This window comes from Delphinapterus leucas, chromosome 2 (assembly GCF_059928025.1).
Source record: "Delphinapterus leucas isolate spDelLeu-1000000601 "Yukka" chromosome 2, BTC_Dleu_Yukka2, whole genome shotgun sequence".
NCBI classification, from domain to species: domain Eukaryota; kingdom Metazoa; phylum Chordata; class Mammalia; order Artiodactyla; family Monodontidae; genus Delphinapterus; species Delphinapterus leucas.
This window is the reverse complement of record NC_143130.1, coordinates 46,442,170-46,465,075: the sequence shown is the minus strand read 5'-3', so window position 1 is coordinate 46,465,075 and position 22,906 is coordinate 46,442,170. Positions and strand designations below refer to the sequence as shown.

The 22,906-nt window shown below is 45.4% G+C and overlaps 1 protein-coding gene across 3 annotated transcripts in view; it reads right to left on the bottom strand.

The window, feature by feature from the left end:
* Positions 1-8,302: 8,302 nt before the first annotated feature.
* Positions 8,303-22,906, bottom strand: part of SLCO3A1 (solute carrier organic anion transporter family member 3A1) — a 316,010-nt gene continuing 301,406 nt past the window's right edge. For 2 of the 3 annotated variants that reach the window (XM_089906843.1, XM_022598844.3), the window contains one exon: positions 15,119-17,911. In XM_089906843.1, the coding sequence (XP_089762969.1) occupies positions 17,532-17,911 (380 nt within the window). In that variant the 3' untranslated portion in view covers positions 15,119-17,531. Of the gene's footprint in view, positions 8,962-15,118; positions 17,912-22,906 lie in introns of those variants that run through there. The other variant, XM_022598845.2, reaches the window with a different exon arrangement.

Below are 22,906 nucleotides of genomic sequence, written 5' to 3'. Positions count from 1 at the left end.
TTATGGATTATGTGTGTTGCTGCCATGAATGAGACAGCATCATTATTATTGTGATTTTTATTAAGTGTGAAATAATAAAACCCTTGTAAATGAACTCAGCTGAGTATAGCCTTCTCTGTAGCTATGACTTTGCATTTTGCTCTTTTAGAAATTTGAAAGCTAAGCAGGTAGGAATTTTCTATTCATCAGGACTCAAGCAACAGACCCATGTCCCTGTACTCAATGTGCCCCAGATAGAAGGATGTACAGATTTCTATCAGTAAGGGATGACTTATCAGATGTGATTCTGAGCCTACACAGGCAGAAAAGTGGTGAACATCAACTTACCACATTATTAATTTATACACACAACTACTGATGCTCTAATCACCATGATGAGCCATCTACTCACACTAGTCTCTAGAAAAGATGACTTTATATTTAAAAAAAAAAATAGGAAAAAGACAGTACAAGAATCTTTCTAATACCAAAAGTTTCAGGTAAATGTTTAGAAAGATCATTAAATGTTCTTCCAAAGAGTTGAGGATAGCACCAATTTGGTTGTATTTCAGCTTTAGTCTTATCGGGTTAGATAATTCATGAACTTGGTTTGATCTGAGGGTACATTTCTATTTTTTTTTTTTTTTTTCTTGTGGTACGCGGGCCTCTCACTGTTGTGGCCTCTCCCGTTGCGGAGCAAAGGCTCCGGACGCGCAGGCTCAGTGGCCATGGCTCACGGACCTAGCCGCTCCGCGGCATGTGGGATCTTCCCGGACCAGGGCATGAACCCGTGTCCCCTGCATTGGCAGGCGGACTCCCAACCACTGCGCCACCAGGGAAGCCCCTGAGGGTATATTTCAATGTATCTTGAAATTCTCAAAGCTAACCATGGTCTAGACTCTGAGGGCATTTTTAAGTGTGCAGTAGATATTGGATATATCCATTTTTACTTCTGCAAGAGCTTTGAGTGAAAATTTCTTTTTCATGTGTGAAAATGTGAAACTGTTTTTCCAGGCCGGTAACAGCTTGTGGTCCTCTCTGGCAACCATCTTGTAATTCAGTAACAAGATGGTTTTAATTTTCCTCTGTGACAAAAGTGAAGTGAGCACTCCTGGGAAGTTACCTGTCGTCTTCTGGATTTTTCTGGTAGTAAAATAAAGTTTTATGCCTTTCTTATCTCTACCTCACAGAAGTATTTCAAGCACCTAAAAAAATATGCCAATGTAGACTGCCACCAAAACTCATAAATGAAGAGCTGCATATAAACTCATGTAACTAACAGATACCAATTACCTGGAGGCTTTGGGGGTGATAAACAGTAGACAAAGATTGAGAAATAAAAACTTAGACCTGTGTTCATAACTATAAGAGCAAATAGAGTATTGGGCCACCCCAAAAAGGGAAAGGAAACATCCCTTATCACTCAGGATCCAAAAATCTGGACCCTAATAATCGATTCTAGTTTGTTGTGAAATTGATGAGAATTAAATAAAGTGTTTGTAAACTCAATTTTTAGAGCCATTTTGAGCCAGATCTGCATATGACTATTCGATAGCTTGGAGAGTTTAAGCACAAAAAATTGTTTAAATTTGCAAAGTGACTACATGATATCACATATTTGCCCACTATTTAAAATAAAATCCTCAAACCAGGAAATGTATTATTCACTTGAAATACTTGCAGGATTGACTTTACCACGAAATCCTATGTCTTTTATAGATCTATTCTTATACAAAGATCAAGAGGATTGGTGTCTGTGTGGTTTATAAAACTATCTTAGTTGTAGCTTCTCGGAAGTACATGATGTTTATAAGGGTTGGATGCATGCTGATTTTGGAAAGGAATTAATACATAATTTGAATTCAGAGTACAAGCTTTTAAAAAATATGATCCAATTTAGAGAAGCATTTCTGAAATACCTCTGGGGAAAAATTTCTTTTATTAATCCAATCAGCCATTGGATGTCATTCTTCCAATAAAATTATGTTTATCTGCCAATGGGTGACTCTGCTTCTTATGCATGTAATTTCAGTGGGTGCAAACGGTGATGGTAAATAATTGTCCTCAGGGAGATAATTGCTCTTATAATTATTTACCCATGCAAGTTAGCTCAGTTAAAAATTTAATCCTCTGGGCTCCCCTGGTGGCGCAGTGGTTGAGAGTCCGCCTGCCGATGCAGGGGACACGGGTTCGTGCCCCGGTCCGGGAGGATCCCACGTGCCGCGGAGTGGCTGGGCCCGTGAGCCATGGCCGCTGAGCCTGCGCGTCCGGAGCCTGTGCTCTGCAACAGGAGAGGCCACAACAGTGAGAGGCCTGCGTACCGCAAAAAAAAAAAAAAAAAATGTAATCCTCTGTCAGATGACCTGGCAACATGAGAGAACGTGTTTTCTATGTACTCAAGTGGAGGAAGAGACCTTGCATTTCTTAGACATTTTCTGGGTGCCAGGCGCAGTGCTAAGTGCCTTATATACACTGTTCCACTGAATCCCACAATCTTCCTATGAAGTGGGCATGATTATCTTCACTTTATTTACGAGAACCCCTCGGTCCTGTAGATGGCAAGTAGAGGAACCTAGATTGAAACCCAGGCTAACAGGCTGGTATGAAATAAATCCTATTTCACAGAGTGTTTGCAAGGCTTAAATGAGGAGGCAGAACTTGTAAAGAATTTAGCCCAGTGCTTGGTACATTGTTATATTTATCCTCATGTCTGTCATAGAGACTTTACTTCTGTGATCGCTGCCTGCTTCCTTCCAGAAACCCATTCCAATGGACAGGGCAAAACCTCATACCTGGATCCTAAATGAGAGAGAGAGTTCTTCGGAGGCCTTTGCATGCCCTACCTCCTTGAGAATGCTTTATCTGTCTGCTCTGGTCCTTAAGGATTCTCTCCTCTCCGAATTCCCATCACTGTCATGTCTCCGTTTCTTAATAGCACCTGGATGTAGAGTGTATTGTAGAGTTCATTTTATTATATGGAGGCTTGCTTTTCCTCAATCCAGATTGTAGTTTTATTGTGTACAGGGCTTCCTTGGATCTCTCCACAGGGTCTCCTAGGGTACAGGGCTCCATACCAGACCCTGGATCGATACTCTTTGATCAAGTGTGAAACCTACAAGTCATGAGCTACCTGAAGCCTAGAAGGTGCTGAGGGCTCAGGCTCAAGGCATCTGTTTGTTTTGAAAAGGTGGGAGACTCCTTTTGAGGAACTGTCATCTAACATCAGTGTCACCCATTGGCTGGCCTTCCTCTTTTGATGATCTTTGCATAATGTGGTGACGTGGCATGCCAGGCGAGATCTTTGGGGTTTTTCCCTCTTCAGAGTAACTGGCACTGACAGCTCCTCCCTCCTTACCCACATCCCATCTGTGCCCCCGCCAAAAGGCTGGAGAAGGGGGTGAGAGGTCACCATTTTGCAGGGAGAAGTGATGTTTACGAAGAGTGACATTGACTGGTTTTCTGTCCCAATGTTAAGGGAATGGGGTCCCCAAAGCAATTGCTGGTAAAATTTGCAGTTACATTAAGAAGGGGAGGCTGACATCTTGCACACGGGGTGCCGGGGCTTGCAGCCTTGTCCTGCCGCTATCAGAGCAGGCTGGGGAGAGGTGAGGGAGTACACTGGCAAGATGGGGCCAGGGAGGAGGGAGGCAACGACAGACCTTGGAACCAATCTGTTACAGAGAGCTGGGGATGATGGCCCTGCTCCTACCCTAGGCCTGAGCTCAGGTGAGGTGGTAGGCTGAGGGTTTCCTAGGGAGTCACAGAGCCCAGGGGAGTTCCTGGGATGGGCTCCTTCTTTAGTTGGGCTTCCTGGGGCCTGTCTGCTTCCACACCAGTACTTTTCAGAAGGGGTTCGGGCAGCAAGGACAGCCAGTGATGGCAGCAAGCTTAGCCACGGGCAGTCTGGTAAGCAAACCACCCTGGATCCGAGTGTGGGCAGAGAAGAGGAAGGCAGTTGCGGGGAGAGAGCAGAACAAGCTTCCCCTCGCTCCAGGCCCCCAGAGCCACAGGTCCATCTGGCCTGCCCTTGTGGGGGAGGGCTTGAATGGAAGATGTGTCAGGAGTTCTCAAACGGCCAGGACCAGGGCTTAAGAAGTGAAGCGAAGCGAAGCTATTTTAATAAGTAAAAATGACTCAAAAAATTAAGGAATTGACTGATTAAGTCAATTCAGGAGCAGTACACAGCAGAAGAGAGGGTTTCCCAAAAGCAAAGTGGTAGCAAATGTTGGTAAATGGAAGCTGGTTTGTATTTAAATGGCTGAGGATGAGATTTCTCAATGAAACTCATCACTTCTTGAGCCCCACCAGGGATAGACGATGGGCTGTGTGTACACTGAATTCTCGTGATGTCTCTGCCAAGGAGGCTGAAACCTTCCCATCTCAGAGCCACATGCAGCCGAAGTTCAGAGGGGTGACTTGACATGCTAACCTGGCAAGGTTAGTAAGCAGCTGAGCTGAGATGCAGACCTGTTACCTGCTCTTTCCACCAAGCCATCCTCCCTTCCTACTGCCCCCAGCTGTAGAGGGCCTACTATGTGCAGAGGACCTCACAGGGTCCTGTCTGTACTAACTGAAAATCACAGCCTTGCTTTAAACATAACATACGTCAGTTTGAAATATGGAATGGATGCAGGAACAGCAGTCATCTCCCGCAGCATTCATATTCCCAAGAATTGTGGGATGCCGTGAAGGACAGGGTGGGACCAAGTCGGACTGAGGGCCTCCAAGTGTTTTTAAGCCCTGTCCTCACCCACATGGTCTGAATTCTGTATCTCTCCTCCCTGCCTCAGTCATGTTTTCAGGATTGATCTGCTGATACCATCTGAGGAAATGACTGACAATGATATGCTTCTTCAAGGGTCACGTTCACAGAGACAGTCGCCATTTAAATAAAATCTCACCTCCAGTGTCCTGCTCAAGACATACATCTCCCCAATGTTCATTACAGTACTATTTATAATAGCCAAGATGTGGAAGCAACCTAAGTGTCCATCAACAGACGAATGGATAAAGAAAATGTAGTATACATAAGCAATGGAATATCAGTCACCCATAAAAAAAAGAATGAAATAATGCCATTTTCAGCAACATGGATGGACCTAGAGATTATCATACTAAGTGAAGTAAGCCAGAGAAAGACAAATAGCATATGATATCGCTTATATGTGGAATCTAAAAAAAAAAGAAAAAAGATACAAAGAAACTTATTTACAAAATAGAAATAGACCTAGAGACATAGAAAACAAACTTATGGTTACCAAACGGGAAAGGGAGGGGAGGGATAAATTAGGAGTTTGGGATTAATAGTTACATACTACTATATATAAAATAGATAAATAAGGACCCACTGTATAGCACAGGGAACTATACTTAATATTTTGTAATAACCTATAAGGGAAAAGAATCTGAAAAAAAATATAACTGAATCTCTTTGCTATACACCTGAAACTAACACAACATTGTAAATCAACTACACTTCAGTAAAGAAAGTAAAAAAAAAAAAATGGCATATGTCTCCCTTTCTAGCATTGCATTGTAATGCCTAATTATTTGCATTGAACTTAAAGAGCTAGGCAATGATTATTTTAGAAACAACAGAAGGAACAGCCATTTTCTTTGGGCTCTTTTCTTTTTTTGTTTTTGTATTTTCTTTTTACCTATATCAAGCACTGATTTTACTATGAAAATTTAGTTACCTTCCTACAGAGTAATTCCCCAAAGAAATGGAAGGATCAGCATGGGAGCAAGTTAAGCTTCCGGGGTAAGAAAGGAACCTGTTGCTAAGCTGGGGGTATAAAGCCTGAGGACAGAGAGGTTCCCACCTCCTTTTCACTGGGAGACGTTTCAGTTGCTCCTGGGGATTGTGGGCAAGTTCTCAGTGACAGGTGATGGAGAGAGCCTCACAGGAGAATGTCTCCTTTCCAAAGGAGGCTGCTGGCTTCTGCCATGTCATGTTTGAGTCCCTGAGCCTGTTTCTTTTATATTGCTGGTCAACTGAACTCATGCATTTATTACCCTGCCTTTGTGTTCCAGGTTGATTGTCTTCTGTATTTCACCCCTTAATTACCTTAGGAGGAAGAGGGAAGTGAGACTGCCCATTGAAACACTCTTGAAGATCTGCAAAGCTCTCCTTTGGGGATCTGATAACTACGTGTTTATGCATTTTATACATGGGAACACTAGAACTCAGAAAGGTTAAGACACTTTCAAAAATGCTTTCTGGAAAGCAAAAGCTAGTCTCTGCCCTCTGCATTAATTAGACATTTCTCTGCACAGTTATGGTAACAGTGTTATAGCAGGAGTTCCTGAAGTAACAAAGCCTGAAAAGAAAAAAAAAAGTGCAGCTCTTTGTAAAGTGGATGTGATCATGGTGGTTCTGAATCCACGTTCAAGGCCACAGAAACAGCTTGTTTTTATATCAGTTTTGCCAAACGTTTGGGTGCATGACTAGCCCTTTCACAAAGACTGAGAAAAGGGTCAAGTTGGATTTTCAGATCTAGATCAAGATGGACCAAATATATATGTAGTTGAAAGCCCCAGTGGCCCATGGTAGCTGACAGGACGTCTGGAGGAAATGGCATTTGGATTAATCTAAGCAGTCTATTCTCCCTGAGTTGGTTGAACAACCTGTGCGCACAGCTCTCTCACGGACCTGCTTAGATATTGAAGGATGAATCTCCTGATCCCCCAAAATAAGTAAGACATCTTTGTGAAGTTCAGATAAAATAGATGGGAGTGTAAGTTTTCCATAAATCGACTGCCTTTATGGCGGAAAATATAGCAAAAGAAGAGAAATTGGACTGTAGGTGAAAAACAAATGTGAAATTTTGGACTGAGAGCATGGATGCCATAAGCAACACCCTCCCCTGCTTCCTTCTTCTGCCTCCAACTGAATTTCCAGTGCAAATGCAGCTCAGCTTCCGTGAGGAATCACTAACCACTTTTTCAGCTGTTTCAGCACCTTTTCACATCATGATGGAAAATGTTGAAATTGCATTTTCTTGGGATTTTTATGCTGGAGAGAATAAATCATGTTGTTTTGTTGCAAAAAAGAAACAATCCCATGAATAATAGGGTCAGGCTGAAAAGAAGTCCTCGAGACACCAATGGGCCAGGTAATAGGGCCTCAGAGAAGGTAACTCGCCCAAGCATACTCTTTTCTGAGTCCACGGATACCAGAGTGAAAATATCAGGCAGGGCTGAGGGAGGGTGAAGTCTTCAAGGAATATTAGCTTGACAAGCGTTGATTTCAAGTGAGCTCAACTGCAAACGATGGGGCTGTAGGAGGGCAAGATCCAGGCTGTAAGGGGATCTGAGAGCATAGGTCAGTTATCAGGGTTAGCCCCACACGAGGACTGGGGCCATGCTGGGTCTTTTGTTCAGATGACAGAGAGTAAGCGTTAGCTCCCGGAGCTCCTGTCTGGCCAGGGACGTAATGACTCTAGTGAGGACTCTCAGATGCACACCAGCGGCAGGCATCAACTTGATTGTCCATAGGAGGTAGGAGTCCTGTCAGTGGATTAAGGATGTAGTGGAGAAGCTAGCCAATTAGGAAGCGGCCTCACAATGGCAGCCTAACAATGACTGGGAAGGCAATGGAGCTCCAGCCAGGCAGTGAGGCTTGTGGGAGGGTCTATGGACCTAGAGAAGGGAAGGCAAATGCTGCCCTTGCCTCAGAGGGGTGGGACTAAAGTCAAAGCCCCAGAGGTTGATGATTCTGAGGTTGTTTGTTCATCATTCATTCATTCAATTATACAATGAGCATCCACCAAATGTCACACACTATTCTAGGCACTGTATCCCAAGAGGAAGCCGTTACCTGCTCTCCCAGGGTTTACGGACAATGGGAGAACCAGAAAGGAAAACCAGATGGTGACATTACAGTACTATGGAATGTATCAGTAGGAGCCATGACAGTGTTGTGGAGCATCTAATTCCAGCCAGAGGCTGGGAAGCAATGAACAAGTACCATTTCTCCGTGCCCATTCTCTGTGAGACATGGTGCTTCCTTCACACTGGATTTCACTGAAGCCTTACCACGACTGTGTAAAGCAGGCGACAGTATTCCCATTTTACAGGTGATGAAACTGGGGCTCAGAGGAGTCAGATCACTTCCCCAGTACCACACCAGTAAGCGAGTGCTGGGGTGACGATTTGAACCCAGGTCTGTTTCGGCTCCAACGACTGTGCTCTTTTGAACTATTCAAAGCCCGTAAATATAGAACACACACAGCCAGAAACACTCTCCTCAAGAGTCTTTGAGGATTGTCCTACCCAAGACACAAGAGAGAAAGATAATAGAGATTACAGCGTGAGACTGAGGAAGAATTAAAATAGTGCTTTTAATATAATTCTCAGCAAACGTACAGTATGTACTTTACATCACATATTTCTAGACTGCTCATCTGGAAAATAGAAGCTGCAAAAATACAGAATACCACACTCAAAATCTATTGAGTATGTGCTTTTTTTCCCCCTCTGTTCTATGAAACAGGGGAATTTTTACCCCCTCCTATTAGAATCCAGACTCAGCTGCTTTTGGAAGAACTGTTGGAGCCCTCGGTCAGAGAAGCATTCCCAAGAGGGAGTTTTCTAAAGCGTGTCAGCAGACCATCCCCACAGGAGCCAAAGGAGGGAATGGGCAGAAGGAAATTTGCACGTCTGGTCAATATTACTCTTTAGTGATCCAGGAAAATGCCTACTCCAAGGGTTTGGAGGACTCCTGGCCACAGACACCTGCTTAGTCCTCGTCACAGGCCTGTGCTTGGGGCCTCAAAGGACCACATGCTGGCCGGAGAGTCCTCCCAGGGACCCTTGGGTTCTCGGGCAGGGCAGAGCACGCTAAGTCAGGCCCGCGAGGTCTGTGGGCGGTGGCGGGCTGTTCTGTGAGGCCAGGCCCTCAGCTTCTCACAAAGGAGTCTTCTGAAGGTGATTGTGACTCGGGACAGGTTTTCTCAGTCTCAATGTCTTGGTACTCTGTGCCTAAAGGGGGAGGGGGGAAGAGAGCCAAGAGGAAAAAGAGATCGGTCTTTTCTGGTTTTCCTACTTATTTTTTAGGCTTATATAACAGCATACTGGCCTTCCAGTGGAATGGATAAGAGCAGGAAGTCATGTCAATAAAATGCTACGTTTTGCTCCACGTCACCCCAAGGAACCAGACTCCAAGCCCAAAGAGCTTTATGTAGGCCAAATTTTTCTGAGAAGCGCGTATCTATACATGTCTGTACCAACACCTACGTGGATGTTTACTCTATGGGAAGGAATAAGCTGCATCCCAGTCATTAACTTATCTTCATCCTCGTAAGTCACCAGTGACAGACACTGTCACTGCAATCTCTGTTGAACAGGTGGCTGTGTACCAGAGAGAACCTCCTGGCATTCTAATGTCATGCTTTCTCCTCCAGCATTTGGGACCAGTTTGCTTTTCATTCAGCCACAGAGGGTCACCACATGCTGAGTGAAAGAATCTCCTCGTTGGAGCAAGGTTTTTAAGCCCCCACAACACTTCTGAAATAGATGCTGCAGCTTCATTTAAAAGGCACGAAAAACCCAGCTTCGTCCCTGTGATGATTTACAAGTTGTGTAGGTCTCCATGACCGTGACATGCAGCTTTCCTGTTCGATGATAGCCAGAGCGGTACCATGGAAATCCCCACTCATTTCCTTGTCCTCTCTAGACTCTGACCGGGTAGTACAAAAGATGACAACGTGGAAATGTCACTCCTTTCCTCAGGATTTTGCAGCTGAGACCTGGCTTATAGGAGATGCAGCTCACATGTTCTGGACAGTTTGGGGAATCCTTCTCAACTTTCACAAGGTTCAAGTTCTTTTGGTCTTGGGTGCTCTGTTAGAAGCCATGGGGGCAGGGAGCTGGGGAAGGTGGGACAGAAGTGAGAGAGACGCGGTTGGTTCTTGTGCACAGAATGAATCGGGCAGAGAATGATGGGGAGATGGTCAACTTCTGCTGACGTGGCTAAGGTGGAAAAAGGAAGGAGTGTTTCTAAAGGTCTCCAGTGTTTACTGAAGGAAAAAAAGAGCTCTTCTCATGTTAGATCTCTGCGGCGGAAGGCCAAATTTGGCAGAGGTTTTCGCCGCCAGCTCTTGCCTCATTTCTCTATGGAGTTATAGACTCTTGTAGGGGTTTCTGACAGTAGATGCCTTCCTGGCTTCATCAAAGCTTCCTGAGGAGCCAGCCAGATCTGCGTTCTCACTTTGGTGGCGTTTGTGGTGTCATGGAGAGAGCACTGGTTCAGGAGTCAGACAGACCCGGCACTGGCTCCTGGTGACTTTCTAACTAGCTGTGTGACCTGGGGAAGCTTTGGTTTACTAAGCCTTAGTTTTCTGATCTGTAAAGTGGAAACAATGATACTTACCTCATAGGGCAGGTGTGAGAAAGCTGCTGAGAATATTACCTGGGATCAGGCCTTATGGCCCCTGGCACGTGGGTAGCAGCCTCATAATAAACATGAGCTTCCAGCCCCTTTCCTCCTTTAAGGGGCTGGGCTAGAGCACAACTGATGTGTTAGCTGGGTTCCTCTTATAATGAAACTTCCTACGTTGCATACTTCCACTTCATTTTATGGTCTTCGATTATAAACTCCAACAGTCTTGACAAACCCATCTCCACGAGAGTTACCTTCTATTAAGTTAGCATGAATTTAAGAGGAACATTATTTTCCGGGATGTAATGGGATGGTAAAATCTCACCCTACAGGATGTTAAACCTCCAGAAAATTTACTAGGGTTGTTCCATCTGCTCCTGGTAAGAGAACATAATCACTTTACCTTACAGAAAAATATTCAGAATCGGTGCTAGTCATCAATTACTGATTGTTGGCCTGAGTCGTTAATACAAAAATCAGAACATCTAGAAACTCTGTTCCTAAAAGTCTAGTATTTGATAATAGAGCAAGACATATCTCCAACCAGTGACCAGCATCGGTGTGTCTGAGGCCCTGGCCTGGAGCCGAGCTCCTGAGGTTGATGCTGAGGACTGCAGGGGTGCCAGGTGGGAGGGGTGTCCGGGGTCTCTCCCACTGGAGCTGATGACCAGTGCTGAGGACTGTCTCCCTGGCATTTCAGCACTTTGAAATTGCATTTCAAAATGCGTTAGAGTGGAGGCATCATCTCCTGTTTCCTCTTACCTCCCTGCTTCTGGTAGGACATCCCCAATAAGTTATCACTGGGCTCTGTGGTTAAGACTGGGAACAACACAGGAAGAGCAGATGTCCCCAGAATACAGCTGTTGCCATGTCCCCGTTGTTATGATAGGGGGCATGCGAGAGCGTGGGGGGCATCCATAGTCCATTTGAGTTGGAGTCTTCTGAATAGGACGTCCCTACAGGTGGGAAGGGTCTCTCATTTCTTGCCCAGGATGGAGGGAGTACCCATAAAGGCAAAGAACACGAGCTTTGGATTTGTTGACCTGGGTTTGAAACTCGGCTTTGTGACCTTGAGCCAATTCTGGAAGCTTTCCCAGACTCATTTTCCTTTCGTGTAAACTGAAGTTTAATAACTGCTTCTGCCTCACAGGACTATGGTTGAGATTAAACGAGCTAATACATGTGATAAGCTGGTTCATACTAAGTGCTTAGTAGATGTCAGCTACTATTATTATTAGTTATTATTCATGCTTACCAATTATTCCACTGGGCATATCTACTAGCTTTCTAGTGCCAAGGTTTCGTCTTGGAGGGAAGAAACTTGAGACACTATTCGGTATCTGGACTCAATCTTCTTTGTCTTGTTCCTGCATTCTCCCCTCCCACGTCCACTTCCATCACTTAAGAAAAACACATAATTACTCTGGTAGAGCTCGGAAGTGAGTGTCAGGGCTGGAAGAGACTGTAGATTGTATAGCTCCAATTCCCCTCGTTACACAGGAGAAAGATAATGTTGCCTTCATTGCAAACCCTGACGACAATGGGATACTTACCTCATTCTTGGAAAATGGGATACCCGAATTAGATTTTTAAGGCTGAAGGACCCTTCCAATCCATGACTCAGCCCAGGCTACAGTAGCCTCTGCTGCTACAGTCCATCAGACTGTATGCCATGCTGCTTCAGACCTCGTTGTTTTCCAGAGCAGAGATCAGCACGCTACAGCCCTCCCTCAGCCAAACCCAGAGACTGCCTGTCTTTGTAAATAAAGCTTTATTGGAGCACAGCCCGCTCATTTGTTTACACATTGTCTCGGGCTGCTTCCCTGCTATGACAAAAGAGTAGTGGCCACAAAGACTCAGTGATCCTCAAAGCCTAAGATGGTTACAACCTGGCCCTTTATGGAAGGTTTGTGAACTTGCTCTGCTGGTCCTGTCGATGGAGGGTCTCTTCCCCTGGCTCCCTGGCAGACATCCACTGCTCTTTAGTTCTTGTTTTCTAGACCACTGGCTCTCTGAAGCCTTCCTGATTCTTGATGCCATGATGCAGAACTTCCCAGCTCCCTGAAACAGCCCTCATTGCTCCCAGACAAAGACAGACAGACAGACAGATCCTGGCTCTTAAAATGGCTATTCTATTGCTTTTATTTGTGTTCAGGTCTGTTTCAATCATTAAACTTTGAGTTCTTGGAGGGTGGGACCATGTCTTCTTTACCTTTGTACCTGGTTCGGAGCCTGGCACACAGTCAACATTTTAATGAAGTAGTGAGTGAATAAACACATCACTGGAAATTATCAAGCTCATACAATGCTCCCCTAAATGGCACTAATCCTGCCAAGGAAAACTGTGCTACCATGTGGAGGGTCCCTGAGAAGCATGAGCTCTGTCCTAATCTCCATGGCAGTCACAGATTTCTAATGTGCTGGGGAATCCTGGCTTTTCTGAATTCCCCATTTCAGGCTTTTTAACTCATGTCCTCCCTGCCATGATAACCAAGCACTCTGAGGTCACCTACAAGCGTGAGGGAGGGGAGACACAAGTGGGTGGCTGTGTGCAGACAGTGTAAATTCCCGTGTGATCCTAGCAACAGGCCCCGAAAGAGGCATCTGAACAATGTCTTTCTTGCATGTTCTGCCAGTTAGAGATTCCTCTGTCTTACCAGCTTATTCCTGAGCAACCATAATACCCCAGGGGGGCTAGGTCCAAAGGCTATCGGTAGGGCTGGTCACTCAGAGATTAAGTCCACACAGCTGTTCAGAACTCAAGCATTCGAACTGAGTTGGGAGAGGTGAATAAGGAGGAAACAAGGAGGGACGGGCAGAGAGGAGGAAAAGGACTCTGTTTATGCCTCAGACTAATTTCCAGGCTCAATTTAATTTCACTAGCACCCTCTCTTGGAAAATGTCGCACCTCTGAGGGATTTGATCTGGATTCTAACCGAAAGGGAAACACAGACCATGGCTCAAAGGAGGCTGTTGAGAGGCACTGACATGAGCTCAGTGGAGTAATTAAGCCCCTACTATGTATCCGGCACCTTCTCCTGGACAGAGACTGGTTCTCCATCGAAACAGGTAAGAACAGCACAAGACAGCAAATATTCTGTTAGACTGAAAAACCGCTTGTCTGTTTTTCTCCCCTCATCCAAACCGAACCAAACACACGAACAACAGAACAACAGGGTGAACACCACCGAAACGTACAACAGAACCGTAGGGTGAACACCACCAAACGGGACGGAAGCTTACCCTGTCCTGTCCCTCTGCTCTTGGTTGCATAATCAGTTGCATTGGCTTCTACAGGTGGGACTTTACTGCTTCACGTTGCTCAGGAGTACAAGTCAGCACTCCCAGACAGGGCTTAGAACACAGGCCTGGTGGGCCTGACTGGGTGGAGAAGAAACCACACTTCCCATGACCTGAACAGCGGGCAGCAAGGAAAACAGCCTTGTAGGCTCATGCGGAACCAACAGCTTCTTCTCCTCAGAGGGTTTCCCTGTGAGCATATATATGTTTCCATTTTACGTGCTCCTCGTGAACGGCCTGCTTTGGAAGTGTGGAAGATAATCTATTAGCAACCACGGCAGAATCTTTTTCCTGAGAAACTTCCTCAGGAGTGGTGTGGCTATCATCCCAGGGACCAGCTGGCCGCCCTGAATGGAATATTTCTGTGGGTCACCTTGGGCCTGCGTGCAAGGCATGGGAAATGTTGCCACGCCCGAGCGAGGGGATTGCTCTAGGTTATTGTTGGAGATGGGGAAGTGGAATCAGGGATTTGAATGTAGAGACACCACTTAACCAAACTCTACGAATCATCCCTAGGGGAAGCTATTCCACTGGAGGGTGGGGAGAAAGAAGCGATTTTTATGGAGAAGCACGTTCCTTCCTGCTCGGAAGACATTAGGAAGTCTGTCAAAGGATTCCTTAGAAGCTCTTGGTTTCCCCTTATTACTTTGCCTGTTAAGGGCTGCTAGCAAACTCCTTAGGGGACTCGTGAGCAGAAGCATCTCTGGCTCCTTCGTTAGCTGTGAGGGAAGCCCACATGCTGTGGCCTCCTGGAGTGGCAGTGTCCCTGGGGTGCCTGGGAGCTTCACAGCCTTCCTCTGTGGAGGCGTGCAGAAGGCAGCAAAGCTGCTGGGCTTCCCTGACAGCGCACAGCCTCAGCAGGAGGAAGACAGCAAACTCCGTCCCCCAGAGACAGAGACTCTAGAAAATGTGTTCACTTCATATGCAGGAATATTACTGGTAGAAACCTTTTTGGTCTATATGTAGGAGTTACAAAAACCTGTCGCAAGTTGCAGCAAAGAGAGCCTTTCCATCCATCCCTGGGCACCTTCCACTAAGGTGGTGGAGGGCTTTGTAGCAGAAGAGAGAGAACGTTAGCATTCACCTTCTAGGTTTATTCCGTCCCTTACATTTTTGTTTTCCGTAAGTCCAATGAAGATCTCCGAAGGAAATCTTTCCATTCAAAATCCTGCTCAAAACCAAGCAAATAATCAAGGGGCTGGATTGGGAAGGGTATGTACAACGGTTCCTTGTAGCACAAAAGGAAAATTAAAGCTAGACTAGGTTTTCTGTTCTGGAGTATGGGAGAGAAATTAAAATTTTTAAAGGTGACAACAACACATGTTAGAGCCATCTTACAAGAGGGGACTTTAAATTTCGATCCAGTTGTTGATAAAACTGAGCCCTGGAGTTGTTGTCCTTTGTCATCCTAATCTCTTATTCAGCCTAAAATCTTAGGAAAAATAGCCAAAATGCAAAGAGTTTTCAAAAATCTTTTTTAAAAAACAAAAACAAAAACACAAATAGCCCCATGAAACACGAGGTTCTGCAGCCTCAGTGGGTGTGGACTGATTTGGGGGAGCTACACGATCATATACAAGAGGGCAGTGATCTATTAGCAATACATTTTCAAGACAAAACCAACCCAACACCTATACAGGATGGAATCACAGCCTCGGGAGCCACAGAGTGTACACAGTTTATGAATTGTTGGAGAACAATCCCACCTTTAACTAGTTAACATATTGATGAGCGTCCCCACTTTCAGGAACAAGGACAGACTCAAGCAAAACACAGGAGAAAGCTCTTCCGGAAGCATCCTGTCCCGAGGATGCATCTCATCACGGTGGCTCCGCACCGCGACACAAGCTTCTTTTGGGCATCCTTGCTCCGTGGGGCTTTTCTCTGGTTTGGGGCTGTAACTCAAACTGCCCCATTTACAGCGTTTGTTAAAAATTCATCACAATGCCCCTCTCCCCCCGCCCCACTCTTTTCTTTCTTGATTCTCTTGTTGCCTTCTAGATGACCTGAAAATACGTGTCTGTCTGAGGTGAAAAAGCCAACCAACCAACCCATCCTTGGGGTCTTTCCAGGCCCAGGAGTGGCCTAGATCAAGGTCACTGCAATAGCATGAAAGGTGGGTTAACTGGACCCTGTGCGTGCATGTGCGCGTGCTCTCTCTCTCTCATAAGCTCTGCCCCTTCTGCAAACGGCCTCACCAGGCCGAGTCAGCTGGATGCAAGAGGTTTTCCTGTGATTCTTACCCCAAACAACGGTAGGTTCGCTTCCAGCTGTTTGAGGTTCAGCCACTTTCAAAACACATACAGACAAAGGCCTCTTAGTTCAAGACTGACCCTGAAAATATCAGACATTTTCAGGCAGTGAACGTGCAGTAGCTTCCAGGAGCTTGTGGGTCTGTTAACCCAGACACTACATGCTGCTCAAAGCTTGTGCTAGGGAACTGTTCTTTTTTCCGTCTCCTCTCCCCAGAAGCCCTGCACCCATACACACAACCCACAGCTGAGCGTGTCTCTGCTGCAGGTTGAAAAGAACACCTCTTGGCCTGTGAAGCAGGCATATGAAAGGGCTTCCCGTGACAGTGATCGCTGAATCATGGGGAATAAATGGAGAAGGCAAATTTGCAATTCATCACGTTATCCCCTGTTGCCTCAAATGTGATCCTTTTAAAGGCAGGGTGCATATACACTCTCTTTTTTAAGCTTTTTTTTTTTCCTTTTTTCTTTTAACACACTGCATATTCTTATTTTCACAGACTATCCAAATGAGGATAAAATGATAAAAAAATTACAATAGATTAATTGCATCCCTTGAATAACATTATATTTTTGGTGCATTAAAAAAGGAGAAAAGTAAAAGCAACCAGCGTAATAAATTCGGCCTAGAGAACTGTGTTAGTGACTGAAGGGTTAACACAGATTTGAGAAGTAGTTAAAAATAGTATCAGAGGATTACACATACAACAGTTTGAAATTCATATGCATTGCATTTTTTTCCTTAAAAATGGCATAATGTTTGGCAAATGTAAGCAAATGACTTGGACTAGGTTGGGTTTCACCGGCTCTGAGCGAAGTCAGTCATAGCCAGGCGAGGCCCACTGCTTCCTGAGGTCACTCTGCGGGGCTGGGGGACGCACCCCAATGGGAGGTGCTGCAGGGAAGGGGAGGTGCTGGCCCCCCCATGTCCGGCTCCCCCTGGGGCCCTCAGTCTTGAGAAATGGAAATGGAGCTGGTGAGAGGTGTCAATTACAGTCTCCAGCACAGATCACCCTTTAGCATCGCTGAGAGAACTCTGGGGCCTTGAACCACATGTGTAGACTGGGTGAGTCGTCTACACAGCGACCCATATTGCAAAAGTTAGAGAAGTGGGCCTCCACTCCTCTGACTTGGGTGCCCCTCCACCCCCGTGTGGGTGGGGAGGGTGGCATGGGGTGTGTCACTAGTGCTTATCCTGGCAAATGTTGTCAGCTTGGGTTTTTTAGTAGACTTCTTTTTTTTTAATATATATATATATTTTTGTTTTGTATGTGTATATATATCCAGAAAGGTCCGTCCTCCAAGCCGGCCACCACTGTTCCCTGAATTTGGCAGTGCCTGTTGCTTGCAGCTGTCGGCATCCTGAAAAACCATGAGGTGCCTTCAAAGAGTAGACTCTGAGCCCCAGGAGGTTGCATGTCAACCATGTGATCCCACGCTCTCCTTATTTTGAATCCTGTCTGGCTCTGATTTTGAGAAAAAGGACAAAGGTGCTGTGTGTACATGTGTGTGTGTGTCTCTGTGTGTACTGAGTTTTTTTTTTAAACTTTTTTTTTTTTCTTTTTTTAGGAAAACTGACCCTTGGATGACTAATACAGAGTTCAACCCTCCTTCAGTCACTATAAAACAGACTCCATGTTCTCACACCACTCATGATCTTCAAGGTTATAGATAAATTTTGTCCTATGTGTCTGGTTGGCGGGCACAGGGTCCCTCCCCAGATTGTCTAGGGTCAGAGTAGAGGCAAAGAACTCACTGGTGCTCAGCCCGCCCTCGTGGTTTTTGATGTATCGTTTATAGTTTTTCCTCAGGCACTGCCACGTGGTGGTGTAGAGGAGGAAGGCAAAGGACTTGAGCGCGATGGCGATGCTGACGTACAGGTATCTGTAGGCCACGTTGTCGTAGAGGACGCAGGCGCCTTGCTCCCCACAGAATGTGCTCCAGAACAGGCAGGTGGAGTCGATGCCGGCCCCGAAGATGAGTGGTGGGGGGATGAAGCCTGTCAGAGGGAAACGGACAGTTAACGTTTGGGCTCGAACGGCTGGTTTGATGGAGAGAAGGGCTCCCCTGTCCCCGTACGTATCTCTTCCGACAGGACTGCAGGGCTCGTGGACCATATTCAGTGGTTCTATAGCACAGTGGGGTAAAGGCCCTGTCCGGAGGTCGAACTGCTTGGGTTCGAATCTCAGCTCTGCCTCTTACTGCACAAGGCTGTGCAAGTTATTTAAGCCCTCTGTGCCTTAGTTTCCCCATCTGCAAAATGGGGTTAATAACATCAGTCCTTCTCAGATCACTGTGAAGGTTGGCTCATTGAATACATGGAAAGCATTTAGAACAGTGCGTGGCACAGAGTAAACACAAATGACATCTGGGATCATCATCCACTGAGAGTCTGAGAAGGAAGAGAGTCTTCCCCGAAGGCAGACATTCTTGGTGTCACTCAAAGAAGTGCACCCTTGTAGAGGAAACTGCTAAGAGGCATCATACTTTGCGTGCTGCTCTTTTGCATGGAGCGTCTGAGGCTTTGTGTGCTCTTGAGAGGAGGGAGTTGGAACCAGAGGGGACCAGAGGTTGAAAATCAGTACACCACACCTTCTGTGTGTGTATATATAATACGCACACACACATATACATATGAAGGATGTGTTCTCATATATGTACATATACAAAGATAGATATGTAAATATACATGTGTGTATGGTTTAATAGCTGGAAAATATCTGACACATACTGACAACTTTCCTTCCCCTAAATATTACCACTGGAGCAGAATACTTTTCATTCTGAACCAGGAACCGGTTTTCAAACCTTCACAATAGATCATTTCACGCACCTACAATCAGTCATCGAAAAAGGCAGACGAGACGGAAACTATTCATCGTCCTTAATTCAGTTCTCTGTTACTCTCTGCGTTCACGTGCCTGCTGCTGCCCCCGAGCTCAAAGGTTATCAGGCCTGGCTGCACATTAAAATCCCCTGAGGTGTCCTACCCGAGACCAATTAAATCGGAATATTGGGTATGTGGCCTGGTCATCAGCATTGTTAAAATAAAACATTCCCAGGCGATTCTGCCCTACTGGGGGAAAAATGTTTCATCTGTATTATGCGAAAGCAATGGATGGGCCATTAATACAAATTAATTGCTTCGGAAGAAACAGTGTCCCCAAGGCCAGAATATGGTACCAATCATCTTCGGTGAGAAGCAGGAAGTGATCCCTGGAAGCAGGTGCTGACAATTCCCATATCCCAGTGCCGAGGTACCCTGATACCCTGAGCATTCTTTTCAGCCCTGGACTGAGTTTCACTTTTTTTTTTTTGGCGGTACGCGGACCTCTCACAGCCATGGCCTCTCCCATTGCGGAGCACAGGCTCCGGACGCGCAGGCTCAGTGGCCATGGCTCACGCGCAGCCGCTCCGCGGCATGTGGGATCTTCCCGGACCGGGGCACGAACCCGTGTCCCCTGCATCGGCAGGCGGACTCTCAACCACTGCGCCACCAGGGAGGCCCGAGTTTCACTTTTGTATTAAGGAAAATCCCACTGACAATTTGACGAGATATCGACCTTTCCTTCAGAAAAATACATCTACCCACAAAATCGCATCCACATTTCAGGGGTTTCATGGACCCCTGAAGTCCATCCATGATCACCAGAATAAGAATGGCTATGTTATATCCACAGCAGAGCCTCCTTTCTGAGGGGCCCTCAGAGGGCAGCCTGGAAGAGGGGGGCTTAATGAAGGAAGCAGCACTTCCTTGGTTTGTTTTTTTAATGCAAGTCTAGTTGATTAACAACGTTATGTTAGTTTCAGGTGTACAGCAGTGATTCAATTACACATATCTATCCTTTTTCAGATTCTTTTCCATTATAGGTTATTACAAGATATTGAATACTTCCCAGGCTATACGGTAGGTCCTTGTTTATCTATTTTATATGTATAAGTGTGAATCTGTTAATCCCAAACTCCTAATTTATCCCTTCCCTCCCTTCCCCTTCGTTAACCATAAGTTTGTTTTCTAGTCTATGTCTGTGAGTCTGTTTCCTTGTTTGTTTGTTTTTTTAACATCTTTATTGGAGTATAATCGCTTTACTTAGTTTCTGCTGTATAACAAAGTGAATCAGCTATATGTATACATATCTCCCCATGTCTTCTCCCTCTTGCGTCCCCCTCCCACCCTCCCTGTCCCACCCCTCTAGGGTGGTCACAAAGCACCGAGCTGATCTCCCTGTGCTATGTGGCTGCTCCCCACTAGCTATCTATTTTACATTTGGTAGTGTATATATGTCCATGCCACTCTCTCACTTCGTCCCAGCTTGCCCTTCCCCCTCCCCGTGTCCTCAAGTCCATTCTCAACGTCTGCGTCTTTATTCCTGTCCTGCCCCTAGGTTCATCAGAACCATTTTTTCTTTTCTTTTTTTTTTTTTTTTACATTCTATACATATGTGTTAGAGTCTGAGTCTGTCATACAGTGTTTCCTTGGTTTTAATGACTGGCCTGGGATGGCATGGGGAGAGAACTGCATGATCCTATCAGTGCTGATGTGGTTGGCAGGGCTTCCTCCTGGGCCCAGATGCCTCAGCACTTATCCTTAGCACTGTCCAACTCTGTCGCTTGTTACCCCAAAGAGAAACCGCCCCCACCCCCAGGAAGAAATTTTCATTGAAACTGCAATTAAATCTCTCTGGCAGCTCGAGCTAATAAACTCCAAACTCAAATTCCCAATACAACCTGCTCCCTCTTTGCAGCTCCCAGGTCAGGTTGGTCTTGGTGGGTGGAAACTCACATTCCCAGCATTCTCTGCCCCAAAGGCTGCCCAGGTGTTTGAGACCTTTCTCACTAACCAGTGTGTCTTCTCCTGACCCCCAACAGACACCTTTCTTCATTTAACTGAAAAAGAGCCAACTGGAGGAACTGCCATGGCAACCACCGATAGACACTAAGCTACACTCCACATTACTTAGGTAAAGAAATGGCGATCTGGAGCCAGTTTAGATTGTGGATAGACTTGGGGATCAATGGGACAGATCTGGCCTGTTCCTGTGGCCCAGTGGGAGAATGCAGATCCATTCACTTGTCTATTTGTCAGAGTTTTACTAGGTTGTAATTAGCTCCCATGCTCCTCCTTCCTTTTCCTTCTGCCTCTCTTGTCCTAGCCCCACCCACCACGAGGCAATGGGAAGCCAAGACTATGACACCTCTGGTATAAGCTCTGCCAGGGGAAGGAACTGATGGTACAGGGCCCCTCGCTCCACAATGCCCGGGTGCCTGAAGAGTTGTATGCAAATCCAAGTTGGGCAAATCAGGTCATATTTTAAGCACATTGCAGGAAATGTACAGTATCATGGAACCATTCATTAATGCTTGCTTAAATTAAAAAAAAAAAAATCCCTCTAAAGTGCCAATATGTAACCCTTTCACATACCCGATCTGAGTGAGGGTTTTTATAACATGGAGTTGTCTTAAAGTAGGGCATATTTGTATGTGCTAACGATGTCCGTTTTATCCTTGTCAAGCTTTACTATTGGATGACAAGGCCCTGGAAAGTACCAGAAAAAGCCTTCAAACAGAAATTAGAAAGCTAAGTGCCTAGCAAAGTTTTTCATGTTATACTCGATATTTTGGAGAGCACTTGTGGTCAAGATGAAAGACCCTCTCACTTAAGGAGCTGAAAGGTTGGGGTAAGTTACTTTCGGTGCCTCAGTTTCTTGATCTTTTAGGAAATAATATGGCCTGGTTGGTCACACTCAAGGTGAGCACTCTGGTACAAATGAGGGGAGTGTTATGCAAGGGTCTGGTCCTTCCATATGGCCAGAACTTTTGCCACCTTATTTATCTTGTACAGGGGACTTGGGGTTGATAGTTTAGAATAAACTCTGGATTGGGTACCTTACGAGTCGTACCTCATAACCTTTGTGAAATCCCTTTTACATTTCTGAACAGAGGAAATATTAGCTTTCTTCTCTGCCAAGTTCATCTTTTCCTTTTTGACTTAAAATGCTTTTCCAAAGGGGAGCTCCAGCTCTCAGGTCCTGAATTCCAGGTGTGCAGAGAATGTTAGAGACGAAGCACTTGTTAGATCTCTTATTTAGAGGCCTTTGCCATTCTAGAACTCATCTGATTAGTGACAGAAGGGAGGTAAGTTGGGTAAGGTGTATGTTAGTACCTACTTCTGCTGTTATGTCCTCAGTTACCTGAGGAAGAAGGAGGCAAGCGATGATAATGAAGTACTTCTTTAGAAACCGTGTGTTTTAAAAGAATGCTCTCCTCCCCGGAGCCCGCAGGAACCGTCCTCTCCCTTTTGAGCTCTTTTCTTCCCAAGGTTTCCTTGGGAGAAACTCACGGATGAAGTAGGCATTAACTAAGGTCCCATCACAGGGACACTGGGAACCCACCATATGTTGGGGAGGGTATCCGGAAAGCTCAAAGCTGTTACTTGCTATTACAGAGAATATTAAAAGGATTAAATCTTACTTCCTATTACACTCAGGCCCAAATTGCAGCTATATTTCAATGCAAAAATTGCAGTGCCGCTTAAGGAAATTGTCTCTGTTTTCCTGAAATCTATTAACAAAGATTAAACCTCGGTGTCTTGTATCTTGGTTACTTAATTTACTCTCTGGGTTGAAAAGGCCAGGCCTATTTATATTCTTTGGTCTAAACTTAAAAGGTGAACAAAGGCTTTTGTAAGAAAAATAAATTCACATTCCTTTATGGGACAAGATGGAAGCTGCAAATTACTCTTGCATTTACATTTCAAAAGATATCCATTCCTCTCCCAGCTTACCTGCCAAGACTTGAATTCACCACGGAATCTCTATTCAACCTGATGGAATTACTGTTACCTCCAGCGCAAGCTAGAAAGGGATGTCAAAGTATGTTCTCCTGAAAGGGTTAATGAGTTTCTCTGTTTCAGCAATGCCAAGAAAGAGACTGGACTGTCAACATCGTCCAGCATTGTCCACGGGCACCTGACATTCACTTTTCTTAAATCTGA